Source organism: Octopus sinensis, linkage group LG13 (assembly GCF_006345805.1).
Source record: "Octopus sinensis linkage group LG13, ASM634580v1, whole genome shotgun sequence".
Classification (NCBI taxonomy): Eukaryota; Metazoa; Mollusca; class Cephalopoda; order Octopoda; family Octopodidae; genus Octopus; species Octopus sinensis.
In genome coordinates, this window is record NC_043009.1 from 36,126,420 (window position 1) to 36,147,493 (window position 21,074).

The 21,074-nt window shown below is 36.7% G+C and overlaps 1 protein-coding gene across 2 annotated transcripts; it reads left to right on the top strand.

Annotated features, from left to right (window-relative positions):
* The first annotated feature begins 990 nt into the window (after window positions 1-990).
* Window positions 991-8,489, top strand: LOC115218518. Of its 2 annotated transcripts, XM_036508303.1 has the most exons (5): window positions 991-1,107; window positions 2,878-3,193; window positions 3,272-3,571; window positions 6,239-6,352; window positions 8,135-8,489. In XM_036508303.1, exons 2-5 carry the CDS (start codon window positions 2,963-2,965, stop codon window positions 8,324-8,326), a joined length of 837 nt encoding a protein of 278 aa, XP_036364196.1. In that variant the 5' UTR covers window positions 991-1,107; window positions 2,878-2,962; the 3' UTR covers window positions 8,327-8,489. The 2 variants fall into 2 exon arrangements, with proteins under 2 accessions (XP_036364196.1, XP_029644240.1); XM_029788380.2 differs by having other exon boundaries at window positions 2,878-3,571.
* Window positions 8,490-21,074: the final 12,585 nt, after the last annotated feature.

Consider the following 21,074-nt stretch of genomic DNA (forward strand, 5'->3'; position numbering starts at 1 on the left):
CTTTCCGCTGGTGGAACAATTCAATATTCATTCTTGAAAGCAACGGAGATCCATGATCCATTTACGTTTGATATTTTATGTTCCCTAAAGTATTATGTATTCGTTCAGTAAATGGACTTTCATTTCCGTTTCCAACAATGGAAATTACGGTTCAACAAACGCAAAAAAAAAAAAAAAAAACCGAGGTTCATATGACCCCTTGCGATTCATATAAGATTTGGGTTGGGGGCACACAAGCAAAATAGTAAGTAACTGGGCCACAATAGTATTTTATGGGTCTGTAGCGAAGCACAATGAAGCCAGAGCCATTTTAAAACAGCGAGTTCTCGTCAACTTCTACAGGTCTATGAAAAATTTTGCTTTAGATATATTTAATGCAAGAAACAGGTTTTTTTTTTTCTTTAACGTTTTACATAGTTCAGCCTGCACAAGCTAATGTGTGATAAACAAAATAGGAATTTAGAGAGAAGTATCTATAAAACTAATTTTTAAACAATGAATGGCTATGGGGGGGGGTCACCACAATAAAATAGCTATCAAAAGGGTCCATAGATAAAATTTTAAAAAATGATCGAGAATCACTGGGTTTAGACTGGGGGTGGAGTGATATGATCAACTGGAACTTTTAATGGTAAATTGTCTTACAAAGGCTTCTACACACTTTCCATTCCCCGATTTCCGTCACTGAATTCATTCAAGTTTGAATCAACATCAGACTACGATAGGAGGTGCTTGCTCGGTACCGCATGAGATCGAACTTGTGACCCAGTAATCACGAAACAAACGTCTTAATTATTCAACCAACAACAGTAATACAAACAAAAAGACACAGAACTAGATAAAAGAAAGAAAGAAAGAAAAAGAAAGAAAGAAAGAAAGAAAGAAGGAAGGAAAGAAAGGAGGAAAGAAAGAAAGAAAGAAAGAAAGAAAGGAAGAAAGAAAGAAAGAAAGGGAGAAAGAAAGGAAGAAGAAAGAGAGAAAGAAAAAAACGAAAGAAAGAAAGAAAGAAAGAAAGAGAACTTGTCAATTTTTATCTTCTTCCGGTTCACTGCGCATGTCAGTAACAGCTGTCAAGGAAACCGCGCGCCTGTTTGTATGTTGTCTTCGGTAAATATTTATATCTACTCCGTACATACACGTATTTATATAAATATATTACTTTTTTAATCGGCTTAATCGGCAGTGGCCGAGAGTTTCGTTCACGGCACTTATCAATCTTCTCTAACTTTCTGACGCTTTAAAATAAAAACAAAATTATTTAGATATATACTCATATTCTTTCTTCTACCAAACCTGTAATATATTTATTATATATTATATGTATTTACATCTCTCTCTCTCTCTCTCTTCATATATATATATTTATATATTATGCTTGTCGGTGTGGCTGTCTGTTCGTTGGTGTTTTGTTTAATTTCTTCATTTCTACTCATTTTTCCCTAACTTATTTATTTATTCATTCTGTTCGTTGTATTTGAAGCTGTTTTAATGTAGTTTTAGGATTTGTTCTTACTCCGCAGACACATAACATTGTTAATATTCTGGGTTTTCGGGATCGTGTACGAGCATATAATTTGTACGTTGCTGATGTGATATAAGAAACCAAATAACTACTGTCGTTGTGTGGTTAGTCACAGATCAGTCCTGATCGCACAAATTTGTGATTAAAAACATTTAATCTATCTACACCCTGTCCTTTTTCTTTCTCAACCGCACCACCTATGTTGGAGAGCCGTCTAAAACAACATTATAGACTCCTGACAAAACAATATACCCTGGGACCTATACTATTTATTTATTGATAGGGCCACAATATACATAGATTAGCATCGAACCCCTAAAACCGTGGGATCTCCTGGACAACTGTTCCGTGTGCCCGTAGCTTTAAATGTTAAGAGAATCTGTCATTTGTAGCTCGTTAAAGTAAGTGAGCGTGTGTTCAACAACAAAAGTTCGACAACAGTTGCTTACTTTGACTAGTAGAGTCTGCATTATTTTAAAGGATTGTGTTCAGTATATATATGATTGTATGTGTGTACCTCTGTACACACACATATTGTACACCTTTTAACGTTATTTTGAGTTGTTAATTTTCTCTAAAGACTATATTCTTCCCAGGTATGAATTTTATAATATGAAAATGAATGTAGCCATTCCGTCATCACCATGTTTAGTTGGGGGTCTAAAGATGAAGCTGGAGGGAGGGTACTGTCATGTCCAGTTTGCGGACACAAATCGAAATTTTGAGACGACTTTTGCTGGCTGGAATTCTCTTTTTCTCTTCTATTTGTTTCAGTCATTTGACTGTGGCCATGCTGGAGCACCGCCTTTTTAATCGAGCAAATCGACCCCAGGACTTATTATTTGTAAGCCTAGTACTTATTCTATCGGTCTTTTTTGCTGAACCGCCAAGTTACAGGGACGTAAACACACCAGCATCGGTTGTCAAGCGATGTTGGGGGGAAAAAAACATAGTAATATTTTAATATTTATTTTAGGTGAGTGAGAGGTCGAAGGATGTTGGAGATATCTCGATATCAATTAGTCAGGTGACCTTCCTGTAGCTACTATTTTAACCCATTCAGACTTTTTTGTTAAATCTATTGCTTATTTATTCACATTTTGTATTAGTCAAGCTTTATCTTGTAGCTTTGAGATTTTGAAGAGGTAACTGTTAATTAAAGAATGATATTGTAAGGTTGGTATGAGAGTCCATATATGGCCAGTTTGAACATAAAACAGGTAGAATATTTGGGCTGGATATGGCCACTTTAAATGCTAAAGGGTTGTGATATCTCTGTATAACAGCCGTAGTCTGTCAAAGGTCCAACATTGTGTCCCTGTCGTAATGTTTGCTTTTTTAATTTTCTATTTCAGTTCTCTCATTGCATTGTTGACCGTTACTGAAGCCCTACTTCAATGTAAATAGCAAATCCATGCCTGTCTTTCACACAGGACTGTCATGATTGCCAATTCTGATGAGATAGTCCTACGCCAGCCTCCAGTTGCTTCAAAGATGACAATTCTTCCATCTCAAATACTTCCAGATCCAGATCTTCAGGTTTCACCGTTCAAGAAAGGAATTTTGCGGAAGGAAGCAAACCGTCCAAAATCACATTCCAATGTACGATTTAATCTGAAAAGTCATCCCCTTGCAGACCTCAATAGTAGTAGCAGCAGCAGCACTGGTACTCCTTCTGAGCCCAACAGGAGTAACAACAGCATTGGTACTCCTGCTGATCTCTACAACAGTAATAGTGGTATTGGTATGCCTGCTGAGTTCAGTAGTAGTAGTGGTGGCTCTGGTACTCTTGCTGAGCTCTGCAGGAGTAGTAGCGGGGTTGCTGCAACTTCTGAGCCTTCTTTTACATCTCAGGAACAAAGTTTTAACACAAACATACCACATCCTGCTGACAGTTGTACTGTGACCGATGTTCCCCTTATTCCACTCAACAGTTCCCAGCACATTTTACATAAAATTCATGTTTTGGCACAGAACGATGAGACCCATGTCATCAAAGAACTCCAGCGCCAGTTAAATATTGATAAGAAGAAAGAAATAAATGAAAAAGTAAGTTCCAGATATTCTTGTTGTCATCGTTATTGTTGTTTGGCAAAACTGTTACCGTTAGGGAAAATGCTTTGCAGCATTTGTTGCTGCTCCTTATAGTGGTTGGCGTTAGGAAGGGCATCCAGCTGTAGAAACACTGCCAGATCAGACTGGTCCTGGTGCAGCCTCCTGGCTTCCCAGACCCCAGTCGAACCGTCCAACCCATGCTAGCATGCAAAGCGGACGTTAAACGATGATGATGATGATAATCCTGTCAAAGTCAACTTTGCCTTTTATCTATTCAGTGTCAATGAAATCATCATCATCATCATCATCATCGTTTAGCGTCCATTTTCCATGCTAGCATGGGTTGGACGGTTCGACTGGGGTCTGTGAAGCCGGAAGGCTTCATCAGGCCTAGTCACATCTGGCAGTGTTTCTACGGCTGGATGCCCTTCCTAACGCCAACCACTCCATGAGTGTAGTGGGTGCTTTTTACGTGCCACCCGCACAGGTGCCAGACAGAGCTGGCAAACGGCCATGAACGGATGGTGCTTTTTATGTGCCACCAGCACGGGGGCCAGGTGAAGCTGGCAATGGACACGAACGGATGATGCTTTTTACGTGCCACCGGCACATAAAAAATTTTAAAAAAACAATCAAATCTTGGGCTCAATGTAATTGACTTTCCCTCTCCTCTCAAATTGCTGGCCTTGTGCCTTAATTCGAAACCATTATTATTAATATTATTATTATCATTATTATTACGACGGCAGTGAGCTGGCAAAATTGTTAGCATGCTGGGAAAAATGCTTAGTGGCATTTCCTCCTTGCCTTTCATCTGTTTGGGATCAATAAAATAAATACCAGTTGAACACTGGGATCCTGAAAGTGTTGGCTTTGTGCCAAAATTTAAAGGTAACATTTGATGGATATTTGTCCTCATCTTGTTTGTTGTTAACACAACGTTTCAGCTAATATACTCTCCAGCCTTCATCAGGTGTCTTGGGGAAATTTCGAGCCTGAGTTATCATTCTTAAAGTATTTTTCGAATGTTATTATTATTATTTTTTAGGTCACTGCCTGGAGTCGAACTCGGAATCTCGGGATTAGTAACCCGAGCTCTTAACCACTACGCCATATGCCCACAGGTATAGTGGTTAAGAGTTTGATTCCAGGCAGTGACCTGAATAAAAATTATAATAAATAATAATAATAATAATAAAAATAATAATAACATCAAAAAATACCTTAGGAATGAGAACCCAGGTTCGAAATTTCCCAAGACACCTGATGAAGGCTGGAGGGTATATCACCTGAAACGTTGTGTTAACAACAAACAATTGAGGACAAATATCCATCAAATGTAAATAATGTACATAATTCCTCATCTCTTAAATATAGAATCGAAAAATAACAAATATTTACTCAACACTGTTTTTAATATCTCCCCATGGCAGTTAGAAACTATATCATTCCAATATACAATCATAATACACCATTCCATTTTATCATTATACCGTACCATTATAGCATTAAATTTCAGTATTCCATTAAACTATACCAATCCATTATTCCATTACTTCATTATATTATAGTATTCCATTATGCAAAAACAATAAATACCTACAGACACTGAAATCTTGTATGAAACAATGAGGGATCCACTATATAATCGCTCAATCAGCTAGAAATAACAGCTAAATCTCCCTCAAATCACACTCCACTATGTTAAATAAAAAAGAAGATACTGGATAATTTGACCCTAAATACACTGAATGTCAATAAAAAAGAAAAGTTGTCATTCAGTACAGGCACAGGCACAGTTGTATAGTATGAAGCTTGCTTCACAACTACATGGTTCTGGGTTCAGTCCCACTGTGTGGCACCTTGGGCAAGTATTTTCTACTATGGCCTTGGACTGAAAAAAAGTCCAATGTATGTGTATATATATATGTGTATATATGTATGTGTATATATATATATATATATATATGTGTGTATATATATGTATGTGTATATATCATGATCATCATCATCATCATCATCATCGGTTAATGTCTGTTGTCTATGTTGGCGTGGGTTGGATGGTTTGACCAGGGCTGGCAAGCTGGAAGGCTGCACATGACAGTTAAAAAAATAACATAGATCTATGGAAACTATACCAGTCCATGCAGGTCCACCCTGACACCTCAACACCACTTTTATCTCTGTCCAGCTCTACCCCAGTTACTCCACCCCAGTTACTTCTATAATGTGAGTAGCCATGTGGCTCCTCTACAGCAAGAAATTTGTTCTGTCCTGGCCTTTTCTTTCATACCTTAGCCTCTCATCCTCTAGCATAAAGCTGCTTACCTCGCTATTATAATCCCATCTACTTGAAGAGGATCTTAGATGTGCAAGCTGCATGGTGATCTCACAAATGCTAGTGCCATGAAAGAAGAACACTATATACTCTGTGAAGAGGTTGGTGTTAGGAAAGGCTTCCAGCCATAGAATCTATGTCAAAGCAAGCATTGGAACACAATACAGTCCTCAAGCCAGTTAGATCCTATCATATTGTCCAAGTCATGCCAGCATTGAAGAGTAGTATTAAAACACAATGATAATATTGATTGAAATCTGTTGATGGTAAAATTATGATTTTTCTTTTTAAACTTAAAATAATTTCCTTTTCTATGTTTACAGGCAGCTTCTAAAGTGGACTACAAACCTGATAGTGTTTTATACCAAAACCTCATCAGTTTAGACGTTCCTATTGTGTGTGTGAAGAAAAAAAAGAAACCAGTTGTTAAAAAGAAGGTAGGTGGATTTGGTTGTCTGTTTCTGAAATAATATCCATTTCTACTCTAGGCACAAAGCCTGAAATTTTATGGGGAAGGAGATAGTTGATTACATCGACCCCAGTACACAACTGGTACTTCATTTATTAACCTTGAAAGGATGAAAAACAAAGTTGACCTCAACAGAATTTGAACCCAAAATGTAAAGACAGACGAAATACCACTAAGCATTTTGTCCCACATGCTAACAATTCTGCCAACTCACTGCCTTCTTTTCAAATAATATCAATACTACATATTGCATAAAAACCAGAAATTTTTGGGGGGTTCAGTACAGTCAGTTATTGACAAATACTTTATTTGATCAACTCTGGAAGGATGGAAGACAAAGTTGAACTCAGAACATAAACAGCTAGATATTTTGCCTGGTGCTCTAACAGCTGTGCCTTTAAATCACCCTTATTTGAAATGATATTGACATGGGGGATGTAGAGTCAGTTGAATTGACTCCAGTATATAACTGGTTAGTCTTTCTCTTAGTTTTTCAGCTCCCTGTCAAGTGTAGGCCATCAGTTATATATGCCTTGTATAAGCTACCATCATCACCCTTCAAGATCCTCTTTAGCAGAATCCTTCCTAGCAGTTTCTTGTTTCTCTTGAAAATTCCTAAAATAATTTTTGGCCCTGTTGGTCCCCATAAAGTGATGGCCCTCTCAGCTTCAGTTGATAACATGAATGCTATTCTTGTGTAGCAGTCATCTTTGCATCTTGAGATCAGAGGAAGTTCCAGCATCTTTAAAAAGGCTTTAACAAGAAGACATCATCAATGTTTGAGGCAGAGAACCTTCTTTGATCCACAAAGGTGGGTTAATTTGTACTCTCATTGATGTTTTCATAGCAAGAAATATTTTAAAATAGAAAGATTGTTCTTGAAAGATGACATTTGGGAGTAGTATCGAGGTGCCCAAATGGAAGGATTCTGCAACAGAGAAAGAGGGAGGAAGAGGTGGTGGAGTGTTTATATCAGGATGTTGGACCCCACAAAGGAAAATAATGAGGAGCTGCAAGGAGTGGTGATATGTTTTGGAATGGACCCAACCCTACTATGCCAGCATAAACAAACAGAAGTACATACATATGTACATGAAGATGAGATGGTCACAGCCTTTAATCATAGATTAACTTGATCAGTTGTTTGGCCACAGGGTTGACCAAAGGCTAAATAACCACAGCTACAAGTAATTACTTGTAAGTACTCCCTACCCACATATTCCCATCATCAGGATTTGAACTTTTCACTTAGAAGAAACATCACTAAGTAATTAAACAGCCCCATAAGTGTGATGTGCTTAATTATAGCTGTCCTGTGTATGAGCTGGAGTGATCTAATCCTGGGAAGGTAGCATTGTAACAGTAATGTGTTATTGATAATGTAACCCTAAGTATGACAGATCTCACTCTGGGAAAACAACATGTTCAGGGTGGTGTGTTATAATGGAACTTTATATATGAGGTAGACAGAAATCCATCTCTTGGAAGGCCATTCCTTAAGTGACAACCTGCTATTATCACAATACAACACTCAAGCAATGTACACTGATGATCTGATTACTTGATGTGTTTTAGCTTTCATATTAGTGAGGTGCATTTGGCTGTTATATTGAATGACCCTGTAGATGCTCTCTAACTGGCTTGCTCTGTTTTTATATTCATTATTAATTATCATATTCCAGAAGATGGCATGTTACTGTAATTTTACATTTATGTTCTGATCTCTGATTATCTGTTTTGTTAATTACAGACACAAGAAGCTGTTCCACCAATGTTTTATGATAGTGCCAAAGAAAACACTCATGAAGAGAAGGGTAACTTCACACTTCAGGGAATTCCACTGCCACGAGTGAAGCTGCTAAAATCTCCACCTCTCTCCGCCTTTACTTTATATCAACACAACAGAGCCTGGGAAGGACTTCTTATTCACAATCACAGTTGATATCTGAGAAGTTTGCAATATTTGATACAGAAAAAGATGGCAAGCTGACAGAATTGTTACTGTGCAAGACAAAATGCTTATCGGCATTTTGTCCATCTTTATGTTCTGAGTTCAAATCCTGCCATGGTCAACTTTGCCTTTCTTCCTTTTGAGGTCAATAAAAATAAATACCAGTTGAGCACTGGGGTTCATTTAATCGACTTACTCCCTCCCCCAAAATTGTTGACCATGGGTCAAAATTTGAAACCAATATTTATACAGAATAAAATTTATTTTCTTCATTTTCTTACTCGACCCATAACTCAATATATTTTATAATCAAAATCTTCATATTTAATTTATCTTTGTATAGAATCTTGTTTTGTTTTGTTTAATAAAAAACTGTTTTAATATATAAATGTGTGTTATTTGTAGAATATATGAGTCTGTTATGTGTAGACTATGTGTGTGAGTGTTGTGTGTAAAATATGTATGTTTGTTACAGGTTGCAAAAGTGTTTTGTTTGTGCAATAAGCTACGAAATTCTTACATTCTCTTGATTTCCTGTAATTCAGACCACCTCATGGTCTTAGCAGACAAAGTGGAGACGGTGCTTTTTACGTGTTACCGGCACTGCAGTTAAGGAGTTCTTGATGAGTGCAGGCAGGGATTGTGGTTGGGAAATTTGCTTCACAACCATCTAGTTTCATGTCCAATGCCACTCTAAGCACTTTTCTAGCTTTGTTGTAAACAAAGCCTTGTGAATGAAATTTCTTAAACACCAACTATATAGTCATAATGGGAACTCAGTTGAGGTGGGGCTTGACAAGACAATACAATAAAGAGTAGCCAAGTATTTGTTTAACACCCTCTCATATACAAACTTCTTATTTATTTGTATTGTATATAGGGTTTTGAGCGTGGTCGTTGCCAGAACCGCCTGACTGGCCTTCATGCTGGTGGCACATAAAAGCACCCACTGCATTCTCGGAGTGGTTGGCATTAGGAAGGGCATCAATCTGTAGAAACTTTACCAGATCAGATTGAGCCTGGTGCAGCCTTCTGGATCACCAGTCCTCAGTCAAACCGTCCAACCCATGCTAGCATGGAAAGCGAACATTAAACGACAACGATGATGACGAAGAAACCACCACCATCACACACACACCAAAGTGATATAATTAAAAATATATCTAAAGTCTTTTTTTTATTAAACTTCCATTTCTCTTCTGTGAAAATAAATTACTTCATTCTGCAACAACAGAGGACATTAAGCAGTTTCATGAGGTAAAATGAATGGATCCAATATGCTACAAATCTTTCCTACAATCTGACCTGAACTCAATCAACAATGGGTTGCTGGTTCCGGGTAAGTGCACCCACTGTACGTACATTTTAGCAGGTGGGGAAAAAACAGTAATTTTATTATTCCCTCTGCAATACAAGCCTTAAGAATTCTGCTGGTGAATATAACCAAGACATTATTGTCAACAGTAATCTTCTTTGAACGAACCACATTTCTAAAATCACCCAAAATGCCGAAAGTGTCTTAGTATCACTCAGTAAGACTTTTGTTAGCCACTCATCAACTATTTATTTCAATTTATGTATGGCTATGGTATGTCTACACGTAGACTTTATATCTCCAGTTTGAAATCCCCATCTAGTCCAGAATATCGATCTACTGTCCAGAGACGTACAACCAGACGAATACCTTCTGACATTTACTTTATCTTCAATGCAATGCTTCTTTTGGCATCGATACAGTCAAGTTTCAACGTCTAGCGACTGTCTTGACATAATCTCATAAGATTATCCATCATCTTTCCAACTATAACTTTGACCAACTCTTTAACTTTAATACATCTATCACTCGTGGATATAAAATCAAAAAATAGCGCTGCAACTAAGACTTGCCCAAATATTTTTCATGCTAAGAATTATCAAAGCATGGAATGAACTACGTACATTAGTTGTTAGCACTCAGAGTACAGCTTGCTTCCCGGAATTCACCAACACTACTCCTGACATGCCTATGCACCCTTTCCTTTTTGTGGCTCTTTCATTTTTCGCTTTCTTGGGGTTTTGTGTGTTATATGCATGTACTTTCTAGTTTTCGTTGTTGTCTTTCTACATCACGCTTGATCTGCACGGGTTAGATAATGTTCAAGGGAGACAACCTACTTTCAAGAGTTACTTCCCCTGAATATTTTACTGGACAACTTTTATAATTGAAATTTATTAAATTTCTAACATTCCTTCTTTTGCATATTTATAATTACTTTGATCAAAACAAGAGACTGGGGGAGAATTGTTTATTATTTCAAGCTGCATCAACGATTGAATTCAGCTCTCATCGAAAACCTTATGACTGAAGTCGATTGAATGAATTGATGTGTTCTTCAAGTGCCCCATATCTTTTCGTTGTCGACTTTTTATCACTCGGTACAGATGCGTTCTTGTGACTATCCTAACATTTTTATGCCATAGTGCATCGAGGACTACTCTCTCCGGTGACTTCTTCCTTAAGACGATGAGAATTTAGGGAGAATGAGCTATTATCTTTTGGGGTGTTAAGAGATTGTACGAAATACCCAATTTTTTTTTTATGTCGGTCATGAGCCGAACGATCAGCCTTATGACCAAAGACGTTCCAACTGCGGCCATCTCGACGTTTTTTTACATCCAAAAAGAAAAATTTCAATGTGTCCTTACAATTTAAAACAGTAACACTCTTCTTCTTCTTCTTCTTCTTCTTCTTCTTCTTCTTGTAGGAGACCAGGCTCTTAGACCTCCATCATCCTGCCCAATGTTAATGAGTTAAGTATTTCTGTAGTCACCTGCTAAGACCATCCAGTATCTTCTCTCTCTCTCTCTCTCTCTCTCTCTCTCTCTCTCTCTCTCTCTCTCTCTATCTATCTATCTATCTATCTCTATCTATCTATCTGTCTATCTCTCTGTCTGTCTGTCATCTCTATATTTACCTGTGTGTCTCACTTTATCTCTGTCTCTATCTATCTATCTATCTATCTATCTATCTATCTATCTATCTATCTATCTATCTATTATCTATCTCTCTCTCTCTCCATCTGCCTTTCTCTCCTCCTCCTCCTCCTCTTCTTTCTCCTCCTTGGCTTCCACTTCCTTCCACTTCACAATTTGTCGCTAACTTTTCAAATCCAATAAACTGAACCTATTCCCTTCTTAAGTTGTTAAAAAGCTTTCTCTTTAATTTCTGCATATCTAATTATATCGATTTTTGTCAGTCTGTATCGAACATCTTTAGCAGACCTATCACGTTTTATCGTTAACTAATCTGTTTCGTATCGTTGGTGACCATCATCACCGACCTTGGAGTCTTCTAATTTTGTTCAATTACATAGTACTATTTAGTTAGATCCGCCTATATTTTGAGTTCAAATCCGTCTGAGGTCGACTTCGCTTGGTAATATCCAGGGTTCGAGAGAATAAATACCAATCAACTATAGGTTGTGTATTCTATAATTCCTGGATTATAAAATGTGGCCACCTCGAGTTCAATTCATTTATTAAATTCAAAATTCATTAAATGTTGATTGATGGGGAAGGCTTTTTTGTTGAGTAACGTAAGTCTTAGTCAGATTTTATTGAATAATATCTCGAGCCAAAACGGGGTCTCAAAAATTTTTAGAATGCCAAGAAAAATCATTATATACCTGTAAAGATATGTTGAAGTTGTTTAATTTTGACCAGATATCGATACTGAGACAGGTCTTTTTTTTTCAGATCTAGATAGCATTGTCTCTAACATGACATTTTCTGTCATTTACGACAAGTCCGTTTTTGTCACGTACGTCACACTAGTTAAATGAGAATTGTGACCACAGACACTGTTGTCCAGCAAACCGATTAACAATTGTTTGAAACTTCAAGGTCAATGTATATAAACACCTCGAGGATTTTTAAGCTGCTCTAGAGAAATTCAGAGGAATTAGCAGTAAGCATGTTCAGCTGAAAAGAGTTATTTTGTGTGATGTCATGTTCTTCACAGCTTTGGAGTCTACTTCAAAAACTTCAACGGTACCTGTGTAGTATGTGATCTACATACATGTTTCTCGTATAGCTTGTGATCAACATTTGTTCAAATGGTATAGTTTTAAGGCGGCGAGCTGACAGAAACGTTGGCACGCAGGGCGAAATGCTTAGCGGTATTTCGTCTGCCGCTACGTTCTGAGTTCAAATTCCGCCGAGGTCGACTTTGCCTTTCATCCTTTCGGGGCCGATTAAATAAGTACCTATTTCTTTACTACCCACAAGGGGCTAAACACAGGGGGACAAACAAGGACAGACAAATGGATTAAGTCGATTACATCGACCCCAGTGCGTAACTGGTATTTATTTAATCGACCCCGAAAGGATGAAAGTCAAAGTCTACATCGGCGGAATTTGAACTCAGAACGTAGCGGCAGACGAAATACCGCTGAGCATTTTGTCCGGTGTGCTAACGTCTCTGCCAGCTCGATTAAATAAGTACCAGTTACGCACTGGGGTCGATATAATCGACTTAATCCGTTTGTCTGTCTTTGTTTGTCCTCTCTGTGTTTAGCTCCTTGTGGGTAGTAAAGAAATAGAAATAGGTATAGTTTGTGATATACACCGACTTTTTGATCTACATTTAAAATTCATCTATTTACTCGACTTCCGGTTAGTTTGGTATATAAACCAAAACAATTTTTATGATTTAAACATTTTTAGTCCTGAGCCCGCTGAAAGAAGCCGTGACGAGAGCAAAAGAATTTTACACACAGGTTTTTCGAAATAAAGAAGTTGCAATAGAATAATTTCTCCGGCGCTATGACCTCCTTGTTTAACTCACTCCTCTAATTATAATTACAAATTTCTAACAGAATTTTGAATGTAAATCACAAGCTAGTCTAGATTTAAGTTACCGTAGATCACAACGACATGCAGATCACGTAATACACCGGCACCACTTCAATATATATTCCAAGTAAAATAAGGCGGCGAGCTGGCAGAAACGTTAGCGCGCCGGGCGAAATGCTTAGCGGTATTTCGTCTGTCGTTACGTTCTGAGTTCAAATTCCACCGAGGTCGACTTTGCCTTTCATCCTTTCAGGGTCGATAAATAAAGTACCAGTTTCGCACTGGGTCGTTGTAATCGACTTAATCCCTTTGTCTGTCCTTGTTTGTCCCCTCTATGTTTAGCCCCTTGTGAGTAGTAAAGAAATATGTATATCCCAAGTAAAAACCAAAAATGTTTCTTGCTTGCCTCGGGAAAAGGAATTAATACAATACTTGTAAATGTCTAGGATCTACAGCTTTCATAATTCGTTTCTGACTGTCATGTACGTCACTCGAAAACAGCCTTCTAAATTAAAATATCGTGTCTTCAAAGGCGATAAACATTTGCATCAGTATTATAAAAGAAAATGTGAAGGGAGACTAACTCATGTTGTGAGTATTCTCCCTTACATTATTGTGAATCTCAAAAATTCCATTATACATCAAACAATTGAAGACTTTTCAGCTACGACATATTATATCTTTTATTCCGAAATAATCTATAGATCCTTGTGATTTTCGTCACTGTTTACAATTATCTTTAAAGGAAACTTTTTTTTAATACATCATATAGGCGCAGGAGTGACTGTGTGGTAAGTAGCTTGCTAACCAACCACATGGTTCCGGGTTCAGTCCCACTGCGTGGCATCTTGGGCAAGTGTCTTCAGCTATAGCCCCGGGCCGACCAATGCCTTGTGAGTGAATTTGGTAGACGGAAACTGAAAGAAGCCTGTCGTATATATGTATATATATATGAGTGTGTGTGTTTGTGTGTCTGTGTTTGTCCCCCTAGCATTGCTTGACAACCGATGCTGGTGTGTTTACGTCCCCGTCACTTAGCGGTTCGGCAAAAGAGACCGATAGAATAAGTACTGGGCTTACAAAGAATAAGTCCCGGGGTTGATTTGCTCGACTAAAGGCGGTGCTCCAGCATGGCCGCAGTCAAATGACTGAAACAAGTAAAAAGAGTAAAAAGAGTAAAAAGAGTAAAAGAGTATATAGATGTAATTTTTGACGCTGATTCCAAATTTGGAATCTAGTCTTTCTCATTCGCCAAAGGAGTCACCCCCACCTTAATTTTGCTCAGATTGCTTTCAATTTCGGTGTATCGATGCAACTCTGAATTTTGATTACGATCAACCAATCACTTTATCTCGTAAATGAAATAATCTGATGTTATTTGGAATTAAAGTTGGGAAAATTGGGTAATTTTAGCCAATCAACAGACAGCGTGTCATTAGCTGCTTGTTACCATGACAACCGCACGCTGCGCTCGGGTTCACTATTGTCTGCGCGGTTGCTGTCCGGCGAACTGGCAGAAACGTTAGCGCGCCGGGCGAAATGCTTAGCGGTATTTTGTCTGCCGCTACGTTCTGAGTTCAAATTCCGCCGAGGTCGACTTTGCCTTTCATCCTTTCGGGGTCGATTAAATAAGTACCAGTTACGCACTGGGGTCGATGTCATCGACTTAATCCGTTTGTCTGTCCTTGTTTGTCCCCTCTATGTTTAGCCCCTTGTGGGTAGTAAAGAAATAGGTTGCTGTCTATGCTGTCAATTCTTCACACCACGAGATTCTTTGTGTTTTGTTTTAATTTTTCTGTGCGTTAGTATTTTCAAAATTATATTAATGTTACAAATTTTTTAAAATAATAAAACCATACAATCAATGAAAAGACAAAAGAAACAGTAAGATGATACATGTTGATTTTATTAGGTACTAGCAGTATCGCCCGGCGTTGCTCGGGTTTGTAAGGGAAATAACTATATAAGCATTTTTAGAGATGTAAAGTATAATAGCCATCTCAATATGGCTAACCACAAAGGGGGGGGGGGGTTACTGTAGCTTCTTACGTTCTGAGATTTAATAATACATTTTTAGAGAGTTACTTCCCTTATATAAACCGAGCGAAAATGCATTAAAAATGTGAAAAATTGATGGTAAATTTTTTTTTAAATCGTAGACTCATCGTAGACTCATCGTAGACTCATCGTAGACTCATCGTAGACGCGCGCTAATACCCAGAAGGGCTCAATATGGATCACGACTATAAGATACCTACTTTTGGTTACACTGCACCGCAAAATGTGGGAGTAGTTAGGAATTTAAATCGTAGGAGACAGACACACAACTTCACTTTTATATATAAAGATTTCTGTTATTCAGACGTAATAATTATATAGCTGAAATAAACATCAGAAATGCTTTGCCCCACGCAGAAACTGCAAGAGCTACTCAAAAGTTTTGACTGAGCTGAAATTTAGGGTTACGCCCAACTTCTTTCACACGAACTTATTGCACAACCTTTGCTTTGACTCGAGGCATGAAAAAGTCGTCAAGCAAAAATGGCCTCTGATGTCTGGGTATGATACCACACAGGAAGCACCATACTTTGAACCTTCCAAATAACTGGATTTTGTCAAATATCCTTACCCAGTTGCCTCGTTGGGTTTTCGTGTTTTCAGCATTGCAAATATCCTTAAGAGAGAGAGAATGTGTGTTTGGTGTTTGGTGTGCTTATATATATTTATAAACATATACATGTATGTGTGTGTGTGTATGTGTGTGTGTGTTGTGTGTGTGCGTGTGTGTGTGTATATATATATATATCTATATATATATATATATATATATAATATATATATATATACATAATTCAACAATCAAGGAACGGCCATAATAGGCCATTCACCCACTAGAAATAACAGCCAAAGCTTCAACCGCAAATAAAAATCAATTCCGTAAACCAGGAGAAAATTTAAAAAACATTTACCCTGTAATTTCTTATACGATGCACCGTTCATCTGCTGTTTAATGTAAACTAACCTGATAAATTAAATCAAGCCAATCTTCATAGGCCTCAGATTCTTCAGTAAGAATAGCCCAAGTCGGAAAGATATTTTCACGAGGCATTTCCGACCCGAAAGGTAATATCTGACCTAAAATTTCAAATCATCGCACTCGCGCCAAATTTATCGGCAGCAAATAAATATAAGCCGTCGATTCCATTACGGAATTAACCAGAAAATTCAAATTAATCAATATAGGGTGGCCCTGAAGAATCTGAGGCCTATGGAAGATTGGCTTGATTAATTTAACAGGTTAGTTACCATTAAACAGCAGATGAAACGGTGCATCGTATAAGAAATAAGGGTAAGGTAAATGTTTTTTAAATTTTTCGTGCGTTTACGGAATTGTTTTATTTGCGGTTGAAGCTTTGGCTGTTATTCTAGTGGGTGAATGGCCTATTATGGCCGTTCCTTGATTGTTGATGTTGAACTTAAAAATGGTCTATGACTATTATTTTTTCCCACTAGGCGCTTGTGGTGGCAAAAAATTTATTCTAAAAATTTTTTTTTTGCCACCCTATATGATTCTTTAATTATGAATTTTCTGTTAATTCCGTAATGGAATCGACGGCTTATATTTATTTGCTCTGCGATAATTTGGCGCGAGTGCGATGATTGAAAATTTTAGGTCAGATATTACCTTGGCAGGGTCGGAAATGCCTCGTGAAATATATGTTCCGACTGGGCTATTTCTACTGAAGAATCTGAGGGCCTATGGAAGATTGGCTTGATTTAATTTAATCAGGTTAGTTTACCATTAAACAGCAGATATGAAACGGTGCATCGTATAGAAATTACAGGGTAAATGTTTTTTTAATTTTCTCCTGGTTTACGGAATTGATTTTTATTTGCGGTTGAAGCTTTGGCTGTTATTCTAGTGGGTGAATGGCTTATTATGGCCGTTCCTTGATTGTTGATGTTGAACTTAAAAATGGTCTAGATTATTAATTTTTTCCACTAGGCGCTGGTGGCAAAAAAATTCTACAAAATATTTTTTTTTGCCACCCTATATTGATAAAAATAAATATATCATATATATATATACGCACACGCACACACCACACAAACATATATATATATATACATTTTATATATATATATATATAAAATAATAAGGGTGAAAAATTGAATATAAATTTGATCAATATCAATTTAAAACCAGTGGTCTAAGATTTTTCAATTATACATATATATAAATATATAATATATATATATATATATATATATATATATATATATATATATTATATAATATTATATATATAATATATATATATATAATATATATATATATATGATAAAAGAAGCAAATGCACACAGTTTACATAGTTTTAATATATTTTGAATGAAAGAATATTGTGGTTGTCGGCCGGTTTCGTTTTCGCTAATCATGAAATTGAAATTATCGTGATTCGTATTTTCTTAAGAGGTTTAAGTCTACGTTCTTGCATGAAAGTTTTTGAATGAATCAACGAGTAGAAAATCTAAGGCGAGGTAATTGGTGATAGTTATTATTCGGGACAGGGGAGGTAATTGCTCATCGGGGGGGGGGGATAAATAAACATACAAAAACTCGTGAGCTAAAATAGTGAGATGAAATATATATAGTGATGGATATATAATCATGAATTAAAATATAAACTGAGACCAAAGTTGGTTATGCATTCATAATTAGGCGTGTTCTGTATTTTTCGATAAATAAAGTTTCTTAATTTAAACATTCTTGTATAGAAATTGTTTCATTGCACTGGTAGAGGGAGGAACTGTGAAATTTTGTTGGAGATTCCCTGCACATCGCCCTATGTGTTCACTCAAATGTATCTGTCTATACCTTGGGAAACAGATCTGTTCCTTATACAGTGTGGTTCTTGATCTATGTGACATACTTGTCTGTCGTATATAGTTGTGTCCACAACATGAATAAGTTATAACATATATTAACTACGTTATGGTTTATATATCAGTGGCGACTCCGGTACTCGGGTGTTCGGGCTTACCCCGAGTATAAATTTAGTAGAGTGAACATGTTTTTGTAAGCTGATTTAATTTCTGCCAACACTGACTTCAAGTATGCAACTGCAGCCAATAACTCGGCTCCTTTTATTGAGCCTGGCTGCAGTTTATTTATTTTCGTTCAGCGTCTGGCGGTCGTCTTGTCAAAAGATATTATTTGTAACAGACGTTCTCTCAACATCGTTCACATGCGCCTGACTCGGGCTCAGAAGTTACAGCCCGAGTTGTTATCTAAAATCGTAAAACTTAAAAGTAATTCAAATATAATTTTTCTTGAAACAATAAATTTCTAAGGAGATTAGGATTTAAATTCCAATCTATGAAATGTTTCCGTTTACAATATCCTTAAAGGAATGAAAAATTATTTAGCAACTTGGGCTAATACGAACGAGCCTGGTAGGTGTAAAAGACTAACTGGCATCTCTTGTCAAGAGGACAGGAGAGTCAGATCGCTGATGTTTGTTGTGTACTCTGCTGTCATTATTTGATTGCTGTTATTCTGTGCGTTTGGGTGTAAAGATCATTTTTTTTTTTTTTTTTTTTGCAGGATTGCTTAATTATTACCTTTAAATGGAGGTGCTAGATATAAAAAAAAAGCCATTCGGAGTTAGTAATACAGCGGAAAAGCGTGAAATTCTTCGAGCAAACATGTGTCTTATGCGAAATCTATGAGCGCGAGTGACGCTGATGATCGAAGTCACCTCTGATTATACACACACACACACACACACATATATATATATGTATATATATATTGTGTGTGGTGTTGTGTGTGTATATACATATATATATACACATATATATACATATATATATATATACATACATACATACATACATACATACATACGTACGCACGTACGTACATACATACATACGTACGTACGTACGTACATACATACATACGTACGTACGTACGTACGTACGTACATACATACATACATACATACATCCATAGATAGATAGATAGATAGATTAGATAGATAGATAGATAGATAGATAGATAGATAGATAGATAGATAGATAGATAGATAGATAGATAGATAGATTACTCTTTTTTTTACTCCTTTTACTTGATTCAATAATTTGACAGCGGCTATGCTGAAGCACCGCCTTTAGTCAAACGAATCGGCTCCCAGGACTTCTCTTTGTAAGCATAGTACTTATTCTATCGTCTCTTTTGCCATACCGCCAAGTTACGGGGACGTAAACACACCAGCATCGGGGACAAACACAGACACACAAACATATACACACACTTACATATATATATATATATATATATATATATATATATATATATATATATATATATATATATATATATATATATATATATATACGACGGGCTTCTTTCGTTTACCAAATCCAATCCAAAGCTGTGGGGGGCCGAGGCTATAGTAGAAGACACTTGCCCAAGGTGCTACGCAGTGGGACTGAACCCGGAACCATGTGATTGGTAAGCAAGCTACTTACAACACACCCACTCCTGGCAGAAACGTCAGTACGCCGGGCGAAATGCGTAGCCGTATTTCGTCTGCCGTTACGTTCTGAGTTCGAATTCTGTCGAGGTCGACTTTGCCGTTCATCCTTTCGGGGGCGATAAATTAAGCGCCAGTTACGCACTGGGGTCGATGTAATCGACTTAATCCGTTTGTCTGTCCTTGTTGTCCCCTCTGTGTTTAGCTCCTTGTGGGTAGTATAGAAATATATATATTATATATAATATATATATATATATATATATATATATATATATAATATAGAATAAAACTTTATATATAGAGAACGTGAATTACACGAATTGACGAACACGGAAAACTGGACAGTCATTCAGAGCCTTCATTCTTCAGTCAGAAACCTATTCATCATGGCAAATTTCGGCTGATATATATATAATATATATAATATATATATATATATATATATAATATATATATATATATATACATTCATTTCTCTTTTTGCATTGGATCTAGTTTTCTTCATTCGCAAAATATACATTTCTTAAAAGGAAGTTAAATTATCTGAAAAATGGCTATAATAATGTCGCCTTCCAGCCTCATTGCTTTGAAAGTATTATATTGTGGAAAGAAGAATGGAGAGAGGTTTAAAAATCGGGAAAAAAAAAAACCCTGAGTATTTTTAGCCAATAGCGCGACAGAAATTTTCTGCGTTTAGCGGACCGGTGTCAACTTTAAGATTGTACCTGTAAAATTTAGAGTTTAGCATCTGACCTGTTCATTCTAGGTTTCTAAATAAACAGAAATACCTAATAAAATCAACATGTATCATCTTACTATTTCTTATGTCTTTTCGTTGATTACATATTTTTTCAAATTTGTTGTATTAATTATATTTGTATGCATGTGTTTACATTATGCGTATTTCAGCATTATGTATACCTGTCATGTATTTGTGTACATCATTAATATATAAGTGCATGTGTGTGTGTTTGTGTGTGTGTGTGTGTGTGTGTGAAAAGGGGGCGTCTGTCTCCCAAACTCCAAAGTTGAGTAACGTTTTCATGCTTGGATTTGTAAACTACGATAAGAATAACACTGGTCAACAAAGAATTTGTCCCAAGGAAAAGAATACCTGTATCTTATATGTTTTTGCATGCAGAATTCAAAAATAATGTCAAATTATCTGATCATGCACAGTTTCTCTGTTCTTGTTACGTGGGCTAAATTTCAGTTAAGCTGTCGAAATGTGAAGGTACCAGCTTAAGAAATACTCCTAATTAAAATTTTTGCTAATAGAATTAACCTAGTGAAATCATAAATCCAGCTAACTGAGTCAATGAGTCCCAAAAATATATGAAGTGAAAAATATGTTAAAAATGCCA